Genomic DNA, 22,740 nt, shown 5'->3' on the forward strand with positions numbered 1-22,740 from the left:
TCGTCGGCAATTTCTGTTTCAGCTGAGAGAACAATCGAATATGGTTTTTTCGGGAGATAATAGTTTAAGACTTCAAACTGGTAAGTAACAAACCTTAAAATTAATTACAATTGATTTCAAGATTTAAATTATACGTAGTTACAATTTATCATAGATGCACGAACTGTAACAATAACTGTGGAAAATACTTGGAAATTTGCAAAACACAAAATAACGTTTACATTAAGTGACCTTGATGATATCCCCATTTTATTTTTGGAGGTCACAAATAGTAATATTGTATCTCCAATTATTTAAACCGAAAATGAACTATTTCACTGTTCCTTTTATTTATTTGCAGAACGCATACGACATCATACGTTTCAAGCATTACATAACTTTAAAAGTTATTGCTACATTTGACTATAAAATTGGTCAAGGGTTAATTGCAGTCAAAATGGTAATCGTAATAGAAATTACCATTTCGCTTCATGCATTGTAAAGTGCAACATTTATTGCACTTGGCAAAAAGTGTTCGTTATTTGCCTACAACTATATTATAGTGTAGGTATCAAACACGCGGTTACCCAAAGTTAAACGATGAAAATTGTGTGTTTTAGTGAAAAATGAATAAAGCTTTAACAGTATTGATATATTATATTCACTCCTACTTTAAAATTATTAGTGAAAATATAAATTTATATTTTATTTTGTATAAAGATCGGGGTCTACTTATTATAGCATATACATATACTTATTAGTAAATTATATTACTTGTTTATTACTAGACTGCGGATTTTATGCATTTATAACAAAAATGAGGAGGTGTAATCTAAAACAACAAAACTATTAGAAGATTTTCAAAGTTCTGTTGTATTATTTTCAGCCTATTAAACATATTAAAAAACAAAATAGGTTTTTATTTCACTCTGGTTTGTTGCAATTCAGATAGAAAATTTTTATTTTGCATAAAGATCCGCAGTCTATTTATTACTTAGGCTTGTGATTCAAGAAAGAGGAAATGGTTGGTTCTTGCAATCTTTACACACTCGCTGTAGAACTAGTTCGCCTTCTATTTATAGGTGCCCTATCCTTTCTTTCGGGCGCGATTATTGACGTCACAATAAAGGGAAGAAACGCGATGACGAACTGAAAGTTTAGTTTCCGTGCACTCTAATTGGTCCGGTGCGGTGCACTTCGACGGGGGCCCCCATTAATGTTGTGAATTCTTGCATCACAACAAAATATTTGCTTTTCAGCGGGGCCTGTTTGTATAGGTGCACGCGGGCCTTCCAAGGTCTCTCCGGTTCTTTCTTTCTTTCAATACTTTTGCCCTCTCGTTTCCTGCCAGAGGATCTTTCATCTTCTTTTCTTCGGCTCGGCCGGCTCTACTAACCAATCCGAAAACGTTCCCTCGAAAACAACACGTAGTAACTACAATTTATGCTCGCCTTTGCCCTCCTCCGTTTTCAGCTTCTCAATGATTCTACGATCTGCAAAAGAAAAAAACGAAAATGCTCGTTGCTCGTTCAATTTTGCAATTCTAGTTGTCTCTTCAAATTCTATATATGTTGCCCTTCTAAAGAAAATAAAAAATTTTCTACTCGAATTGCAACAAACTGGAGTGAAATAGAAATCTATTTTCTTTCTTAATATGTTTAATAAGTGGAACATAATATAACAGTATTCTTAAATTCTTCTAATGTTTTTACTATTTTAATTTTAAGTCACACCAACTCATTCATGTCGAAATACAAAACTGTACCAGAATTTACCAGTAGACCTAATATAATATGTAAATTATTTCTTATCAAAATCAATCTTTAAAGAAAAGAAATACATAACAGTGTTCAGCTTGGTTAATTTTGCATAGACTAGTAGCTCAGAGTTAAGATTAAACATTATAGCTATTTCTTTTATTGTAGTTCCTTTTTTAGTTACATATTTCCATCCAAGGTAATAGAAATTAATTGTGTTTGGCTATTTATCACAAGTCCACTTGTATATTAATATTAAACCTACCAAGACACCTATCTACACTGACTGATTATGTATGTTCGATTTATTTAAATTTTAAGCGAGTTTTATCGCATGTGCTAGCATAAAAGTATAGTCAGTCATTTTTCGTGAAAACATCTTTGTTAATAGTTGTGAAACTAAAAATCTGAAACGGTTACTCGACCAGTGATCATTTCTTGGGTTTGACGTTCCTGTGAGAATTTTACAAGAAGCTCAAGAAACTAGGGAGAACGGGCAAGAGGTGGTCCCGCATTTGAATCGAGATCTACAGAATTACGAAAACGGGGCGGAATTTTCGAATTCCGGAAGTCGTCTTGTTAGACAAATTGCCAGCACGGCGCCAAATGGACACGTCCCTGTCATTTATCCCGGTGAATGTTTCACGACCGACATGTCACTTGTTCCCTCGCTGAAAAATACCTCGCGCGGCGAGCAAGACGGTGTTTCCTCGACGGCACACCGATTTAAAATGTGATTCCCCACGAATCTATATTACCACGAATAATAATTACGAATTACCCTCGATAATCACTAATTTCGCATAATGGCCGCGGCTTATCTCGCAACGGCGAGGCTCACGCTCGAAATCAAGCCATTCGCGTTGCATTACGATCGCATTATGATTACCCGCACAGTAATTTGCGAGCGGCCGTAATGCCTCCTCATGCGCCGCAACGTTTTGCAACTTGAATTGCACTTATCTGTTGCTCTCTATCATTGCTCTTTGTGCCTGGAGGGATCATCAATGCTTTTTGCAACAGGGAACAGTAAATGGACCTTACTCGGCCATTTCTCTCTTCGTTTCTCGTATTTCTCTCGCGCTGCCGCTGTTGCTGTTGCTGTTGCTGTTTCGACGTTTCTTTCAGCCCGTGAATCGTGCTTGACCCGTTCGATCAAGGTTGCCTAATTGACACGCCGCGCCATTGCAAAATCGAGGCCAACCGTGCCAAACGCTTTACTTTTCCGTGCGATCTCCGATTCGAGTTTTATGCGATTTTCGAGACTGAAACAAAGCTACTCTCACAACGCAATACTGTAAAATCTTTATAGAAACAATTTTTTTACTTATAGTTTTATGTCGCATCAACTAGGTCATTAGCTACATCATAAAATAAGTCAGGATAAATTATTTATTTGATAAGTTTGATTTTTTTTATGAGATTCAGTGGGTTATTTATTTATTGTTTTATCGCTAATTGTATGAACTGTTCAATGGGTTTAAACATTCGTGCAGTTTTGTCACAAAAGTTTGTCTTTTAAATATCAATTTTATAATCCACAATTTAGGCTCCATTATTTATTGATTCTTCCCAGCTCTGCAATAATTGTCAAATACTGAATATTATTTAACCCCTATGTGAATAACCGGGTAGTTATTGTTAATTTCTTTTTAAAATTCTTTTAATATTTCTATTGACAAATAGCAAAATTATCGTAGACTTTCATGTTCTTGGATGATCACGGATTAATTTGCATTTGAAGTATAAAAATATGTATTATCGCTATAAAGTGTAACTTTATTCAATATCGTAGAAAATATTGTAATTGACATTGTGAATACGATATTTATTTGCAATATTCATGTAAACAATTAACATGAATCATCTAATAATAGAATGCAGAAAATATAAAAATGAAAGGAAAAGTGCTAAGTTGCCTGGATCCTTAACCATTCCGTTAGGTTCTGAAGAGTACCTATATCGCCGGTCTTGCCAGCAGAAGTTCTTTTTGCAAACGTTCTGAATAAACTGTTTTCGTGGAACTTTTCTTATTATAAGAGGGGGTAGAAATATGAGATAGGGTAGGAATATCCACCAAGGTTTGACCAATGCACAGGTTTGAACAGTATTTTTATACCAACAAAAAATTGCTTCGACCTCTGCATGAAATTCTTTATAAATTTTATAAGCATCAGAGCCACGTCCCCCTAAAATGACCACAGTTCCGAGACCACAAAACGCGTTCCTCTGGAACACCGAAATTTCGCTTTCCGAGCCCGAGGTGAGAGCGTCGACGCGGGCATTGAAGTCTCCGGCACGATTAAATTTCAAAGCTGCCCCAAAATTACGAGCGTCGAGCGATTCGCGTTTCCCCGGCGGCCGACAAAGCGCGCCGTCAAAAGAGGAAACGCGCAACAGTTGCGCCCCGTCGACAGTCGACAGCCGAAGGAAAAGGGTTCGCGCCTCGACCCTCGGGAGCAGCGCCGGAAGAAAAGAAGAAAAAGAAAAATATAGAAACTCATCGTCGCATAATTTGCGGCGCGCGTTTCCACCCCGCCGGGCCCCGTATTCGATTAAACGCGGAACGTGTAATTTCTTCGCCCCTTTCGATTCCCGGGTTGCGGTCGTTTTCGTCAATGGAAAGCCGCAATTTCTTTTCTCTTCTTTAGCAGCTCTTCGACCACCCTCCCGTCCACCCCGTGTTGCGAAAGAGTCCATCGAACCAGGAAAAACCCGTGCAACGGTCTCGTGTTACCCGAAACGAGAACCCGAGGACGGATGTGACGAGGAGGTGGCCGGATGCCGAACAGCCGGAAGTAAATATTATTCCCGTAGGTGCATCGAGAGCTCCGCCATCTCTCCCAGGGACGTTACAATGAGCCGATTGTATGCGCTCTACGTCCATTCATCCTCGGGAACGCTGGCTTCGCTCAGGAACGCACATTCGTCGGCCGAAAATTCGCTCTGTTATCCTGTCGATGCTGAAACGACCAGCTTAGCTTAAGGCGGTGGAGGGGGTCGCAGGCTATTTTTCAAATTTCCCGGTACTGATCGGAGATCCTGCTACAGCCCCCCGTATACGCCTTTTGTCGAGACGTCCACTCGGATTCTCCTCGCGAAACGGTTCACTGGAGGACAACGATTACCGGCGCTTTCTTCCTCGTCCGTATCGCACGCTCATCTTCTCGGCTCTTTTAACGACACGCTCAGTTTCGCCGTGACTCGTAATAGCGATCAGACGTTCTCGATGACAACTACGCAGCCGGATTCCGATTGTTTTCTTTCCTTTTATCCGTCAACTTTGGAGCGTCGGCGTCGTCGTCGGCGTCGTGTAGTTCGCTGTTAGTGTCCAGCTGATTCCACGGCCTTTGTTCCCATGGTCGAGCTGGAAAGTTTTCCGTTTTTCGTGTTGTTAGAAGTTTCGGTGTACTTGGCCAACTATATTTTCTAACAAATACAGGGTGCTCCGTTTAAGTAAGGCCACCTAAATATCCCCTCAGGTTATTGTGACGCAAAAAATATTTGTTACGTAATGTGCATGGCGTCAATGGACCAAATATCTGGCAAGAATATTTTTTCCGAAGGTCATTTTTTTCGGAGTTATCAATGTCATCGATGCTTTTTAATACATAACTACATTTTCTTTCTTTTTCCTCGTGTAACTGATCGAAAAATGCATTCAGATATTATTAATAACATGACTCTGAAATGTGACTCGTCGCGTTGTTCCGAGCAACCGAAGATCAAGGTCATGTTATTATACATATCTGAATGTATTTTTCGATCATTTACACGATGCAATAAAAAAATATAGTTATTTGTCAAAAAATATCGATGACCTTGATAACTCCGAAAAATATTACATTCGGAAGAAAATATTCTTGCCAGATATTTGGTCAATAACCTAAAGAGGTTAGGTGGCCTTACTTAAACGGACCACCCTGTATGTATACAGCATGTTCGGATTATTATTGTCCACGTTTTTTCTCGAAAATGGTAAACATAAGGTGCACTCGAATAAGGTTAAGACTCGACTGCGGATTTTATGCAGTTATGTCAAAAATAAGTAGCTGTAATTTAAAACAATAAAATCAACAATTGTGTTGGTTATGCCAAACAGTACACCGACGTTTTACTGTGTCAAGAAAAAAGCTGGGCAATAATTACGTGAACACCCTTTATAAGGTGGTACATCTATGGCAGCTACCTCAGTATTGCAAATATTGTTGTGAATTCTAGTTCATGAAATCTTTCAAAATAAAGACAGAAAAATAAAAATTTGATTTGATTCATAGTGTGGTTAGGGCTTTATCGAAACATTGACATGTACATTAACATATTATATAATACAACATAACATACACAAAATAAAATTGATGTAAATAACAATAAAAAATAAAGAATAGAAAAAGTAAACATTTAAACTGATGAATTTAATGGTCTGTAGGACGCTATAAACGCCTGGACAGAGAATGTGTTAATTTCCGTTTCGCCGAACAAATTATTCGAATTCCGTGAAATTTTTATGCCAGTCCAGCGGTCAATGAATTAACAGAGATCGAGGAAAACGATGTCGTAAAGGTAACAGGATCGACGGGGTAAGATTTCAAATAGTCGGCTAGTGGAACCAGAGCAAAAGCATGCACATCGAATGGTGTAGGGCGTAGGGGGAAACGATGGCAAGAGGGATGAAGAGAGATGAAGAGGGGTGGAGTTGGCTTACACTGGACACCCCTGCTGGACGAGTCCATTTTCTTCGACGCGGGGGTGTCGACTCGTTATGAGTACTCGGTCCCAGGGCTAGATTCCCGAAGTCTAGGTGGAATTCTTGGAAGGGAAGATTTATTTTTCTGAAGAGGACGCCTAATGGCGCGCCACGAACCGAGAAACTCTAGTGGCTGAGTTACGACCTTGTAACGGAGGCTTCCACAACGTCGGCGTCGATTCACTTTTCCTTCCTTTTTTTCCCCTCTCCCTCTCCCTGTCGCTTCTTTTTCATCCTTTCTTACACCACCGGTTTCCCAAAAATTCGTCCAAAGGGGTGCATCCTTTACTGCCGTCCTGCTGGGTGCGAAAATGCGGGACGGGCGGTCTTCACACTTCACGAGTGCATCTACAACGGCAAAAAAAGAATCGTTATCGGTTTTTATCTCGCCGGAAAAACTCACGCTTCTAGAAGGCTTCCGTGAACGATTATGATTTATTCATGAGTTCGCACATTGTTCTAACACGAAGGATGGCCATTGAAATTTCGTTTAAACTTTATACAATGCTTATAATAATTAATCTTTACTATCGACTTTTCGTAAATTTTTATTTCGTATTAAACATATTATTGTTTATTAATATCTCACTCGTTCTCTTTAATCTTGAGAGGCTACTTTTTATTTTTAAACCAGACGTTTCTAATTTGCGGTACAAAATATAGTGTGTTATTTCTATACCTCTATTGTATTAAATCTTGAGTAAAGATTACTATAAATATTGGAATTTATATTGGTGTTATACTATAATGTGTGAACACAAATCAATTTATTTAACATGTGGTTAGACTACAGTATTTATATATATATTTATGTGTAATAAATAAAATCTAAGGTCTATGTGCACACCGAAACAACATCGAGCAACTTTTTGTCGCCTCTTGCTGCCTTCTTCTTCTTTTATTCGGTAAAACAGTCAGAGAGCAACAAAAGGCGACAAAAAACTGCTTGATGTAGCTTCAGTGTGGACGCAGCTTTAGATCATAAATCATAACAGCAATTTCAATTCGTTTACACTTCGTTAACTCCTACTTTCACTACCTGTCCACTTATTTTTGTCCTGGACTGTATATGTTCTAAACTTGATTTTTCAACTTTATTAGTCGTGTTTATTAGAATTGTCCAAATATTTTAAATTTACAAATATTGAAATTGTAAAGATGCATTCTAAAAATTCGGATAGACACAATCCTGTTATTTTTATAAAGTAATATAAAATAGTCACTTCTAGTTAGAGTTGCCAACTTTTGAGACAATTCCGAGACATATTGCCCAGAACTGAATGTATATATAATTTCACAATATTCTTCACCGAGAAAAACCACTAAAAAAAATGTAAGTATAGTTTTTAATTTTTTTTTAAATTTTAATTATTATTCGAGCCTGATGGTACTCTTACATACAGTGACTCCCACTTATATATTCGGACACTCTTAAAAACACCATAACTTTTTTAATATTGGAATATAGTTACGACTTGAAATTTTTGGAGGAGTTAGAACAATTGGTTTGCTATCACAACGTGACAAAATTTTTTGAAAAATACTGCAAGTTGTCGGAATTGCAGAGAAAATGCTAAATTATGTGGAAAATTTAGAAAGCACGTTTTGTAGATCTGTATCAATTAAACACATATTCTGAAAATTTTAAACAGTTTAAAGTACAAAGTTTAAAGACGGTAAAAGTTTCAGTTTTTTACGATTTTCGGCCTCCAACTGCAGTAATTCTAAGTAGTGCATATAATTGACACAGCTATACAAAAAGTATTTTTTAAAATTTAAATATAGGCCCACGTAAAAAAGTTGCAAAATGCAACTTTTAGTATTTTCTCTACAATTCCTTTCGAATGCAATTTTTGAAAAAATTTCTTTTCTCATCCTGTAGTAAACTAATTGCTATACCTTCCCAAAAAAGTTCAAGTCGCATAGTCCAATATTAATAAGTTATCTTTTTTTTTAGAGCGTCCGAATATGAATGGGAGTCACTGTACATACTAATAAAAATAAATCTAAATCTGAAATCCAATAATAATAAATCTGAAATTATATTGTTATGAGTTTTTCCAAATAGCTTGCTCTGAAATTCCGGGACAGTTTGACATTGAACCGGGATTCTGGACAAGAACCTCAATTGCGGGACAATCCCGGCCAATCCGGAAGGTTGGCAACCCTAATTCTAGTGCTCCATAAAGCCAGTGTTAAAAATATAAAAATATGTTTCTAATATTTACGAATCTGAGGGACCTCGACAAAATGGTTCGCGGAGGTGATATTTCACTGAAACGATTTTAGCCCGAGAGCCGTATGGAAGATCATGATTTTCCGCTGCAATCCATCCGTGTAGCAGCGCCGGGGAATTTCAAAAGCTGTCGAGGGTGTAGCGGGGACGGAGGGTGGAAGGTATAAGGGACCGTGGAAGTTTCAAACGACTCGGGGGCGTGGAAGGTGGGGGAGGAGAGGGTTTTGGCAACAGGTTTCAGCCCCGTGGAAAGCCGCCATCTTTCGTTCGGGGTACATGCTTTTCGAAAAACGTTCGCTTTTCCACCACGTGGAGGGAGAGGACACGGCTTGGTTTCCATCTCTCTGTCATTCCTCCCCTCTTTGCCGTTTTCTATCTTTGTTTCTCTCGTTTTACTCTGGGGGTCTCTCGCAGTGGATGAACGGGAGAGGCTCGTTTCTCTGTTTTGCTGGAAACCGGTTTCTTTCCTACGTTAAATTACAAGACGGCTCTTCAACTTTTCTTCCCCGGCTCGTTATTTCAACTTCTTCCGAAGTTTATTGGAGGCAACGTTTTATTTACATTGTACCGCCGCGCCGGGTGCCTCGAAATCGAGAGTCCCCGTGGAAACAGGATCGTAAACATACACGGCTGCTAATATCGTTCCGACTTTCGCGAAATGTAATTGTCTTATTTCGCTTCTTCGGCCGCGCGCGCGTGCTGTTCCTTTTTTCTTTCGTCTCTCTCTTTTTTCATTCCGGTTTCGGTTACGGATAATTCGCCGCGCGAGGATTTCACGGGACACCCAAAGCGTGGAACGCTTGCGCTCATAGGGAAAAAGGATCTCCGAGTCGATTAAATACTGGAACCTCGTTCTCGAAGTTCGATGACCGGTTTCGCTAAAAGCATTTCGTATACGCTACACGAAAAATGCAGAATGACTGGAACATGACCTCGATGTGAATGAAAATCCCACCACCACGATATCCTCCTCTCCTCTTCGGATATTGCGCGCGAGATTCGAATGCAAATTAAATCATTATCGCAGCGTGTGTGCACTCCGTATCTCAGAAGTGAAATTCCGAATTAAATTCGAGTTCTTTAATTATGTATATCGTACTCCTCGAATGATAGTAACCGAGTAGCCAATTGAATGACATTCTTCGGTTCATTAAATTTTATATAAGTGATTAATTAGTAATTCTCGTTACTGTTGCACTCTATTCGGTGAGGAGAGAATAAATCGAATGGCAAATTACATATGTTAATGCCCACAATGTGAACGTTAACTTATTCGCTTGCTCTATTTAACGAAACTGGAGTTGTTATCGCCGACTATTAGATATGCGCACATAATTGTTGCTTAAAACTTTAGAAACATACTTATCGAACCTCATTATAAAGTTTTCCTTTTATTTTACATTATCTAGCTTTATTTATGCATTTGTTAGTTTATTTTCTGTCATTCATTTGTGTGTGTGTGTGTGTTATTCTGAATCTTCGGTTTTTGTTTATTGTGTAAATTCATTTTCAGTATTTTTTGGTTGAGTTACGGAAATCTACTATCAACCTAATTTATTAATATCGTTATTATTAAGCTCAGGAAAAGCAAAACGGTAAGAAACAACGTATAGATTACACAATATTATAAAAATAAAAAAGTATTACTTCATCAGTTTCCATTAACCCCTTGATGTGTACAAAGATATTGTACTGTTGCGTTCAAGTCAAATATTGTTTAATATTAATGGCAAATATTAGTACCACGTCTATCATCATCTCATTAACACATATTTGTTTTGAATTGATACAAAAATTCATTGCTTACACAAATGAGTAGCAGGTATAGTATCCAAATTCACTATGTCCATTTTTGAAAAATGTTGGGGATATTATTGATATCTATATTTAATCATATTATTATCAGTATTATTATCATTTATTATGAGTAGATAGCGGATATTTAAGTAAACTAAAAATTTTCTAGCTGCAGTGCAACAAACTGGAGTGAAACAGATAGTTATTTTCTTTTTTAATATGTTCAATAAGTTGAAAATATATTTTTTGAATCTCTCTTCCAATAAATTTATTGTTTCAAATTACCCCTATTCATTTTTCTTTGCAAAAAATATGTTCAAATTTCATAAATATTTCAGAAGTGCTTCAGGTGGACATAGCAAATGATAAGTTAAATAATAACCATTATTTCGGTCACATGGAATTTCACTTAAATTGTATGTCAAGGGCTGAAATTAAAAAATGTATTGCACTCGAATAAAGTACAATTTATTATATCGAAGTACCATCGAAACATTATATTGAAACTAAAGGAAGAGTGGAGTACACTAATTTAAATAATTTCGAGAATAGTGTGGGAATTCGTACGAAACCGAAGCCGAGTTACGAGACACCAGTAAAAAGAAACGCCACGGTATAAAGCACATTTCATCCGGAACGTTTCATATGGTCCCGTAGCCGAGCAGTTTAACAGTTTTCTTAAGGTCATCAAGTTAGATGAGCGAGCCGCATAGTTTCCCAACTCGCCGGGGGAATTTCAATGTAAATTAACTCCATTCGATTTACAACATATTAAAAGATCATCGGGGAAATCATTTAAATTTAAATAATATGTAGACTCGTTTCAAAGAATACCGAAACTCGCGCGCCCGTTCAATAAACGCACGGAGAACGGGATAGCAACACGCAAACACGGAGCCGATAGGCAGAGATAAATTCCTCGACGCGTGAATTTCGTCTCGAATCTCGCGGCATTCCAGGAGCAGGCACAGAGAAAACGAAATGAAAAGAAAAAGGAAAGGACTACGAAAAGAAAAGGAAAAGAGCCCAGATCGTGCGCGCGTGCGCGTTCACTCGCTCTCAGGGCTCTAACGGCGCGCAAAGAGGGAAGCAATTAAGCTTTCTTCTGATTTATTTCGGGCATAAATAATTTTGTAGGAGTGCTAATTATCGCCCGCTTTGAATCTATATCTCTTCCCTCGCCATCGGCCGGCACTCTCTATTCCTCTAGTTCTTTCTCTCTCTCTTTCTCCTTCAGTTCTTCTCTCTCTCTCTCTCACTCGCCCCCCCCCCTCCACTCTCCCCCGTTGGTCGCTCTCTCAAGATGAAAGCACCCGCTTTTGCGTGGCCAAACTTCCCGTGAAGCGATAAATTTCTAGAAACAATAGGAAACTCCGAGGTAGACAATAGAAGAAATATATGTATGTACCGCCTAGGATCCTGCTCCCCGTAGACGGAAGCGCGACTTCGAGTTTATTTTCGGGAAAAAAAGAGGGCGCCGCTCACGACGGGGACCGAGGGGGTGAAAAAGAAGCGGTCCAATTCTGTTTCTGGTGTTTCTCTACCGACAGCCGACCAGCGAACCTGTAGATTCACCGGAAAGATTGCGGACTCTTAGCCAAACACCGTTGGAAAATAAAAACTGTATGGTTTTTACTACTCCGTCGTCGTACCTTCGACAGAAATTTGATGGTAGTCGAGAGGAAAGAGTTTCCCCGAAGGAGTTCCGCAGTGCAAAGTGTAATTTTGTAGCTATTGATCTAATCAGGCAAAAATCACAGCATATAAATGGTCATCTTACAAAGGGAAGTTATTGAACCTGTAAATTTAAAGAATTATGTTATTTTTGGTGAAATCGGGCCTTCATAAAATTTTAATATCTTCTTTTTTGAGAAAAAACAACAAATGATATTTAAAAAAAAGTTGAAACGGAAATTGCATGGTATTATTGCGTCTACTAAACTGCGTGGAAAATTCCTTTTAAATGCAAACTGTTGAGAAAAAAATTTTACGTAGTTCAGTAGATATAATAATGCCATGCAACTTTTGTTTCAACTTTTTTTTAATATCATTTATCGTTCTTGAGATATTTCAAGAAAAATCCGCCTCGCGAGGGTTAAGCAACTTCATGATTAGATTATGGCTCTTTATCGAATATGAAAGTACAAGAAAATGTGTAGACCGAGGGAATGAAAAAGATAGGGTCCAATTCTGGTGTTTCTCTTTCGACAGCAGACTTGTAGATTCACCAAGAAGATTGCGGACTCTTAGCCAAACACCGTTGGAAAATAAAAACTATGGTTTTTACTATATCGTCGTACCGTCGACAGAAATTTGGTGGTAGTCAGGAGGAAGGATTTTCCCAGAGGAATCGTGCAATGAAAAGCGTAACGAGGACGTTTATTATCTGTGCAGTTAGGATTCTCCTTGTAGAATTAAGCAAATTAGTCGTGATTAGACTGTAGTAGATTGATCATCAAATTGAAGAGAGTACAAGAAAGCGTGTAAATAGGATGAATCTCTCTCTCTCTCTCGTCTGACGTGATAATTTAAAATTATTCGTAAACAACGATGTTGAAGCAACATTAAATAAATAAATAAAAAAAAAAGAATTTTTTAATACTGAAGAACATTAATAAAACTGTATTTATATTTTATTTCTACCACAAAGAATCTTTTAACCCATGCAAGAAGTATTTCTCTTAGTTGAATGACATTGAGCGTGGAAATGGTAATTTGCTTATGCAAATTATAGATGACGACACATTTCAAACAAAAGATGAACGACATAATGGAGGTCACATGATGGAATAATTCATTTTTTACTACTTTCCTTTTACAGTACGTAGGTCACCTCCGTTTTTTTACTTAGGAAATTATGATACGACACGATTTGTTATAGTAATTGTATAATTAATCCTCTGTGAGCATCACAGGGTTATTTATGTCCGGAACGAAATTCTACTCTTGCTTTTTTTTCTAAAAAGTTTAAAATTATGATTTGTTGGTCAAAGGCTTAAACCAATACAAATTCTTAAAACCGGGGGAAACAATTACAGTACTGCATCGAAATTAATGTATCGAACATTTTTAAACTTGTTGGAAATAATGTGTATAGTCCAATGGTTGCTATTGTAATTAAAAGTATTTATTACTAAAACTGGTAATTTAAAATGCTAATATAAAGCTAATATAAATCTTGTTCAGCGAATTAAAATGTGGATCTGTTTTAATAAAAGAGATGTCGTCTATTTGAATAAATTGATTAGACATTAGCATTTCTCGAATGTGGAAGGTGACGTGTGGCCGAAAGGCGGGCACATCAGAATTGGTGTCGGCACGCCATTTAGATCTTCCCACGAATTTCCGAGAAAATATTAGTGTACAACGATGAAAGTCTTACATTTCACGGGGGCCGGAGGATTTCGTGGAAGCGACGTATTCGCCGGACGACGTGTTGCTCCGAAGATTCGTCGATTTTCTACTATTCAAAATAATGGGAAACGTCTGTTGAACGTCAGTCAATGTCAGTCGACGTAGCTCCACCCCCGTTGGCCCATAGACGGCTCAAAAAAGGTACAACAAGACACGGAAATTGTCTATTTTTGGCCGGGCGCGGAGCTCCGTTCCGACAATGGGAGCCGAATTAGTCTGGAACGTTAATTACACTGTGTTGTCGGATGACATGTTGGCCGTCGATAAATAACGGGAGAAACAAAGCTCTGGTTTCGTTCGTTTTTATCGAGACCGCAATTAGGAGAGCGAGATCTACTATCGTTATTAACAGTCACGAGTGAAACTTCCACCACTACTTTCGGACGAGATATTAATTCCGGAGATATTCAGATATCCTTGAAACCGGATTAATGCGTGCGACGAATGATACTGTTTCGAAGAATTCAATTTTTAATATGGCCGGATGATTTAATATAGGCACGATGAATGATCGTTTTTTTTTCTCTACAATTATTGACATTACAAACTCGTGGAAAGTATTTCAATGAATTTCTTTAGTCGAGCACTTGTTGTAACAAAGATTGTGCAATATTTAAATAAATCTTCTCGTTTTTATAACACACGTTTAGTGCTCTGTAAGTTTAGTGTTAATCTCATTAATTAGGCTAGATTAGACTAGAAGAATAGGTGGAATATAAAACTGTAAAATCATTAGAAGAATTCAAGAATTATTGTTTCATCATTTTCGACTTTATTCAAATTATTAAATTTAAAAATACATCGTTATTTACTGTTTCTTACAATCGGCGTAGAAAATATTTATTTAGCGTGTAGATCGACGCAGCATAATATGATGAATATTGAATAATCATAATGTTCATGCATTAAGATGCAGAATATTCAAATGACTCTAATGACTCGCTTCGTGAACAGTAAATAATGGACACATTGAATTGAAGAGAAGCGATAATAATGCAATCACAAATATAAGTGGTGTCTCCTACATGTAGAGATTTCTTAAGGAAGAAAAACATTCTATTTATAAGAAACACAATATAAACCATATTGTTTATTTAATCACGAAGATTGGTCATGCACTTACGTAACAGCTTGGAAACCTTTGACCCGAGGCTCACCTTATAGAATTTTCCGTATCAACATTCATCTTGTGCGTACCGATGTCGGGATGTTAAAAAGGAATGTTGAAGAAACGGAATCGTAATAAAGGAGAAAGCTGTTTTTCCAACGACCCTAACGACCATGGCGGAAGACAAATGGAAGAAGACGTTAATTACAAGAGGTCCCTGAAAATGAATTTAACCAGGTCGGGATATCTGCAAGCGAGATCTGTTAAAGAGGGGAAGAGGCGTGCCCGCTTCTTGCATTACTCGCAGAGTCCCGGAGAGTCTCCTGCTGAGAACATTGCCACGCTAGGTTTTGCCAGATAGTTTCTCGAAAAACGTCGTGCACTTGCTTTGTGGACGAAAGAGAATAGGCAGACGGATGGAACGAAGACGGACACCGAGACCGAACGAGCATCTCACCTGTCTACGATTTTTCCTTCCCTTGCGGATAGACGGATGATCGATCACCGAAAATGAGGGTGCACGCTGAACGCTAACGAATCGCCTCGAAATTTCTGCTTTGAACAATAAACCAAAGATCGAAATGAACGGCTATCTCTATTTGAAAAATTATGGAATTCTTATGGAATTTTTATGAAAAGAAACATTGCCCGTAGGAACTATTTGACGAATCACCTAGAAATTTCTGCTTTGAACAATAAACCAAAAATCTAAATGACCAGCTATCTCTATTTGAAAAATTATGGAATTCTTATGGAATTTTTATGAAAAGAAACATTGCCCGTAGGAACCATTTGACGAATCGCCTCGAAATTTCTGCTTTGAACAATAAACCAAAGATTGAAATGAACAGCTATCTCTATTTGAAAAATTATGGAATTCTTATGGAATTTTTATGAAAAGAAACATTGCCCGTAGGAACCATTTGACGAATCGCCTCGAAATTTCTGCTTTGAACAATAAACCAAAAATCGAAATCAACAGTTATCTTTATTTGAAAAATTATTGAATTCGTATGGAGTTTGTATGAAAAGAAACATTGCCCGTAGGTACCATGTGACGAATGGCCTCGAAATTCCTGCTTTGAACAATAAACCAAAGATCGAAATGAACAGCTATCTTTATTTGAAAAATTATTGAATTCGTATGGAATTTGTATGAAAAGAAACACTGCCCGTAGGATCTCCTATAACATTACGGGACACTAAATCTTAAAAGGCTATTTTAAATTATTGTATGAAAATAACAAAGAAATTGTCTAACCGATAACAAGAATTTGTCTATCCAAAATGTGATTGAATAATTGCTTGAACAATTTCTCAATGATGCATGTTTACGACGTCGATAGTCGTAAATTAAAAATATTAGATCCTTCCAATTATTTACATAAATAAAACGTATTCAGAATATCAATTTAACTGTAATAATTATTTAATTCAAAACTCTCTTAACACTAATGAAGAAAATATCTGTTCCCATTGTAGAATCCTTTTCATTGTTATAGTTTGTAATTTTATTCAAACTAAAAAGTTTTGCTTTCAAGAATTTTATTTTATCTGTTCTTATCTGAACCCCCAATGTGAAAGTTCGTCTTGAAAATGTTTCAAAATTTTATTTAATTATGTTGTTTTAATCTTGCATTTAGAATTTGTTTTTAATATCAGCGGATCAATCATTTTCTGAACATACAAATGAGGCTATTTTCGTCGTATCAGATATTTATGAATTCCCTGGGTAATATCCTGTTTGCTATTAGACATTCTACTGAATAGTTTATTGAAAGCGCTACGGAGGTTTAAGTATACAGGTAGCCCTACAACACGGCATCCTATAACACGGTTTCGCTCTAACACAATAAGAAAATTGCGAAAACCTTTGTAGAACACTGTACTTCTAAAGCACTAAATAACACGATTTTCGTTTAACATATTTAAAAACTAAATTACCTTAAAATAATGACGGGAAGGAATAATTAAGAATAGTGCCTATACATGAAAATACATAAGTAAATTATACAATAATTTACTCATTTATAACTCTATTCCGATGTTATAGCATTAAATGAAATAATTATTAAGGTTACATTAAATGAAAATAATATTTTTTGTTTTTCTTTTTTCGTTTTGTGTTATACATACATTTATATTTTTAATAAAAATTAAGTTGCTTATATGGAATTTAAAAAAAGGTTGGTTTTAATAGGTTTTCGGAATATAACCCCCCTTTTTGTACTGGTTCTAGGTCTCTGGGTGTCATATAACACGGTTTCACACCACACGGCATTTTCTAGGAACCTATTTGCCGTGTTATAGGCAGAGTTGTGCCAATTACGCAATTGAATTACATTGTATTTCAATTATGTAATTCAACTACGTCGTAACTGAATTACATATTTCAAACCTTTCAATTAATTCAATTACTAAGTATTTTAATCAGATGTGTAATTGAAATACAATTTATTTGAAATGCAATATAATTGAAATGCAATATAATTGAAATACAATATAATTGAAATACATATAGCCCAGAACTTTGAAGAAGTGCGACATATTTTTATGTTTTTCTTTCATATGCTTGTTTGCTGTGTGTGTGCGGCGTAGTTTCTTTTTCCAGTTTTTTGTTATTAGATAATGTATTTCATTTTATTTTATTTATTTAATGTTACTTCAACATCAAAGGTCATTAGTATTTCATTTTACTTACATATAATATTAATGTTTGTTCAATGAATCTCATTAGATGATTGTCGTTATTTTTTCCTTTAATACAGGCATGGCCAGAATATTTCTGTTCAGATATTAGAAATTTGTAAGTAATAAATTCCTTCTGTTTGATACCTTTTCACGTGGATTCACTATTACTCTATTATTCTTTAATTTTTTATTTTAATTTAATTACATCGTAATTCGTAATTAATGTAATTTAATTACAAAATATTTTATAATTGTACTCCAATTGCAATTATGAATTACATTGTAATCCATTTTAGAATTGTACTCCAATTGCAATTACGAATTACATTGTAATTTAATTGAATGAAGATTTGAATTATAAATTGCAATATGACTGAATTACAATGTAATTCAATTACTTTGTAATTATAATTCATAGAGTAAGTAATTCAATTGTAATTCTGCACAACTCTGGTTATAGGAAGGTCACCTGTATTTATTTTGCATTAATGCAGGAAGTGGTGGGTATTATTATGAATTATCATGCTTTATTATTAGAACAAGATCAAGATTATATAACCGTATTCAATATCCCCATCTTTAAAATTTCAATTCATCAAGATCTTAAAAATTTTACTATAATATAATTCAAAAACCTAGAAAATTAACTTGAAAACTTTATAAGTATAATATAGCACATGGGGTCCGCGAGATTCATGGAGAAAAATTGTCATATTTTATTCTCTTGCGTAATTGTCTGTAAATAAAAATCGTATTCAATGAAGCAACAACCATATCATGAAAAAAAGGACTTATTTATTAATAAAACTACGTGCAAGATATTATTGAGTTCCTTGGACCTTCACCCGTGCACTGAAGAGTTAAATCACAAGTAAATGGAAAACTGAATAAAGGTAAAAGTAAAAGAGACAGTTTACAGAAAAGAAAAAGAAAAGAGAGCAAAACAATACAGTTATGTCGTTTTGATGTCTCTTGGGACATGTAGTACTGACTTTTTCAATTTATAATAACAATTGTAGTGAATGCAATTGCATTCGCCGTGCATAATATAATCCATACAAGTGCACAATATTGTATAATGTTGCACATACCTCGGCAAGAACGAAACTTGATTTAAAATAGCAAAGCATCACATATGATTATTAAGAATACTGTAAACAAATACCAAATCAAACAAAATTCTTTTTTTCAATAGTTGGTAGTCTTATTAACCCATTATGGAATTAATAATGTTTATGCTGGATAAGATTTGTATCAAACTCACTGCATATAATAATTAATGGAAAACATAAGAAATTTAGTAAATGAGTTTATATTATAACTGTAAGCGTGTGTGTGTGTGTAAATACTCTGCATTTTTACTATCGATGTGTATTAGTAGGAATTACTGTGATAACTTAGGTACATAGTAGTTATTATAGCGTGCTATGCATCTGTTAAAAGTATCGGATGACTAGTTATTTACTCTATGATTAATTTCTTTTCTAGAGTCTCTACAAAACGAGCATCAAATCTTCCAAAATTAGTCACCCAAGAACACATCAGACTATGACACATCACAATAGTCATTCTAGCCTCCTTTCCTCTATCCTTCCTTGTAATTATTAGTACGGAAATTTGAAAAACAAATGCTCTAAGACAAAGATTTTCTAATAAAACTAGTATAAAAATTTCATAGAGAATTTAATAATATTTTAAAATAGCATTAAATTATAGTATGAGAATTAATTTTATAGAAAATTTAGTAATAACATTAAATTATTATGTATATTGAAGTTTTCAGCTTCTAATTTTTATTTTGCTGCGCGTAATTTTCAATTTTCGTAGAAATTAATCATAAAAACTTGATATACGTTTAGTATAGTAAAATATCTAAGCATATCTGTTATTTGATAAAAGTTTATCTTTTCCATCGACTGAATTCCAATAAACACAGCAACTCACGAATCACTTACAATATTTAGCAGGAACAGAATTTCTTACATGTCTTTCCATAGGTTTTACTTGAAATATTGTTAAAAATGCGCTTAGAATTAACACAATGACTTTCAGTGGTCACTGATAATAAATGGTAACCTTATCGTAGTGATACATATTGTGGTGATAACTAGTAACCTTATGCTTACGATGTAGTTAATGTCTGAAGAAGGTATTTACGACGTAATTTAAATGATAACGTGAAGTAAAAACTGTCATTTAAAACGATTATTGTTAATCAGAATATTAAAAATGTTTGAATCATTTTAGTTTCTGGAAAATTTCTTTGAGATTGATAACTGGTACTCATTTAAATAAATATTAATTTTTACTCTTTTTCAAAAACATTTTAAAAATAACTGTTATTGGACCTCGGCTTTAAAGCGAAACACGTGGCAATTACTAAACTGTGTAGCTCACTATATCAGCTGAAATAAATTTGATAGGAATGGGTTAAAGAACATAGGTCTGAACAGTCGAATCAATTCCATGCGATCGTACCTTTTTTCCGGTGGTTCTCCTGTTCGGCCATTGAATCGCCGCTGTTAACTAATGAGTGATCAGTGCAGAAAACACGTGCAACGAGTCCGCAACTGGCGACTTTGTCTTTGGTTTCGATAGTCCCTCATTACTCGACGAGTTCGAGTAACGACCTCGACGAGAGATCTCGGAATGGTTTTTTGTATCACGGGGTCGAAGTCTCTTGCCGCTGATCAGAATCGCACGATAACGTTCTCTCGGTACATCGACGTCGTAAATTATGGCGATCGAGTTCGGCGCTGCTGGCTCGCTCGTTTCTTCAGGATTCGAAGGTGAATATCTGCGGAGGATCCTTCCATCCTTGAGACGACCGGATCGAGCTGCGAGAGCCTGCGAGCCTGAGAGAACTGCGAACAGCACTTCCCGCTGCTGCCGGGATACCAAGTAAATCCGCGTTGATATCTCTTTATCCGTCGCCCTTCTTTTTACTCTCGTTCGCGCGATCCTGAAACAGAATAATTCTTCGCCGGGTCAATCGAGGACATTTAAGCTGCCGATAATAAAACCTGTAAACCCGGTAACGAATGGTCCGATACTCCTATTCTCGCGCCGATCGAAATTTATAACGAAATTCGAGACTCCCCAGTGTCGAATGTCGAACGCTCGAGTTCCCAGTTCACTTGTACTCTTTCTCTGTTTCGTGATGTGAGCAGATTGTGTTAAACAGAATTCCTTTGCAGCTTACAAGATTGATTTTGTTACTGAATTTGTAGAACAATTGATCTGGAACTTTGTGAATTTTATTTTATACGAAATATATTTAGTAATGCTAATAGCAAAACATGAAATAAAAAGTGTAAAAATTAGTTTGTTGTTTAAATCTGACACATATCATTTTCACGTTTCTTCAAGTTCTTTAATAGCACTGTTTTGTAATTGTTAGACGACATTCATTATACTACCTCTTCAGAATTGTACGAAGACTTCATACTGTATATTCTAATGTCTTGGTATATATATGCCAGTGTATATTTTAGTATATTCTGGGCGGGACGACATTAATTTTTGTAACAGTATTTATTCTATGTGAAAGTCGAAGAAGAATTGAAAAGTTAGGACGAGTGGGCGAATGTAGTTTCTGTGGTAACTGGAAACTTTGTCTAACACTGTCTAGACTAAATATTTAGATACTTTTGCTTTCACTTCACTTTGCAGTTACCTTAATAAAGAAGACGAGCCACAGAAAGAAAGAAAGACTTCACTTCTAATGGAGTTTCTTTAATGAGTGTTTTCTTTGCGTTGGTCAAACAACCGGCTCGGACATCTGCTCGCTAAAAGCTGAGCCGTGAGACAAATAAATTCTGAATTTTGGCGACCAGATAATCTAGCGCTGGGAAGGGTGCATCAAGATTTCGTCCATCTTCAAATAATGACTGATCAATTATTTTCAGTTGCGTTAAATATTAGATACATTAAATGTCTGTCAAACGATATCGTACTCGAGTCCTCAAAATAACAATTGTTCAGTATAAGTCTATAATGAACCACTACTTACTGAAATATATGAATATTTACATCGGATATTAATTATTTATTGATATTGTCCAACAGCATTTTCACTCCTTCCTCAGTTCAACAAAATTTCGAATGTAAAATGTATTTTCATAACGAGTTCATAATGAAAATTATGAATCTTTAACGAGAATTATATTTTCAACCTAGATGAACAAATTTCAATCAGTTTATGATTATAGTTCAAAAAACTTTTGTATAAAATGTATTATTTTAAAGATAAACATACATCAAGAACTTCTGTATATTTAACGTGTTACTGAATTTTACGATCGATGTGTCGTGAATGAATAAATATTAAACTGTCAACAGTATATCACCTCAAGTAGCCTTCTTTTAAAATACACAGCTTTTAAACATAGAAAATTGATAAGAATATGTACTACAACAAAAATGATACAACTATAAAATATTAGTTACTTCTTATATTATTATTACAATGCATTATTCGTTATTTGAATCATTTTCTTTTTATCGAAAAATAGTTTTAGTCCTATCAAAAAATAAGTTGGACAATCAAATCAAACCTCTACTTTCCACAACGAAGGAGGATGTGTCTGATTATTTACAATCTCCAGACAATAAGATGCTAATAACAAAATTAATTAACACAGTGACTGTCATGCGAATTTTATGCATTTCATACAAGGCTTTTTTTCTTTTCCGTTCATATAATAAAGTTCTTATTCTATGTATAATATAATACAGTTAATTTTAGTATCAATAAATTGATATTCAGTGGCATTAATTTTATAACAATAATTTCATAAATGGTCAACGATGACTACCGCGATGTTCAACGTGGTAAATCAGTTGAACGAACAATTGCGAATAATTTTTCAAAACAACAGTCGAAAGAGACGGAATCGGTATCCTGACAAGCATTATTTGGACCGTTTATTTTGAAAGTGGTGTAAGTCCATTTTTTGTTGTTTCGAGAAAATTAAAGGTTATCATATTCGTCAATTCAAAAATATATAAA

The 22,740-nt window shown here is 35.6% G+C and overlaps 1 protein-coding gene across 3 annotated transcripts; it reads right to left on the minus strand.

Annotated features, from left to right (window-relative positions):
• Positions 1–598: 598 nt before the first annotated feature.
• On the minus strand, positions 599–22,078 carry LOC143213300 (uncharacterized). Of its 3 annotated transcripts, none has more exons than XR_013009939.1 (3): positions 20,208–22,078; positions 6,442–6,831; positions 599–5,103 (listed from the first exon to the last, which is right to left on the minus strand). XR_013009939.1 is itself a non-coding variant. In XM_076433018.1 (3 exons), the coding sequence occupies exons 1-3, from the start codon at positions 20,236–20,238 to the stop codon at positions 5,014–5,016; spliced, it is 324 nt and encodes a 107-aa protein (XP_076289133.1). In that variant the 5' UTR covers positions 20,239–22,078; the 3' UTR covers positions 599–5,013. The 3 variants fall into 3 exon arrangements, 2 of the variants coding, with proteins under 2 accessions (XP_076289133.1, XP_076289132.1); XM_076433018.1 differs by having other exon boundaries at positions 6,629–6,831; XM_076433017.1 differs by lacking the exon at positions 599–5,103 and having other exon boundaries at positions 6,089–6,831.
• Between the last annotated feature and the right edge of the window lie 662 nt (positions 22,079–22,740).

This window comes from Lasioglossum baleicum, chromosome 11 (genome assembly GCF_051020765.1).
Source record: "Lasioglossum baleicum chromosome 11, iyLasBale1, whole genome shotgun sequence".
Classification (NCBI taxonomy): Eukaryota; Metazoa; Arthropoda; class Insecta; order Hymenoptera; family Halictidae; genus Lasioglossum; species Lasioglossum baleicum.

Coding starts and splice junctions, on each gene's coding strand:
- LOC143213300 (XM_076433017.1), bottom strand. CDS start 20,238: ATGGCCGAACAGGAGAACCACCGGAAAAAAG. Junction 6,832..20,207: donor GGAGAACCACCGGAAAAAAG/GTACGATCGCAT, acceptor TTGCCGTTGTAG/ATGCACTCGTGAAGTGTGAA.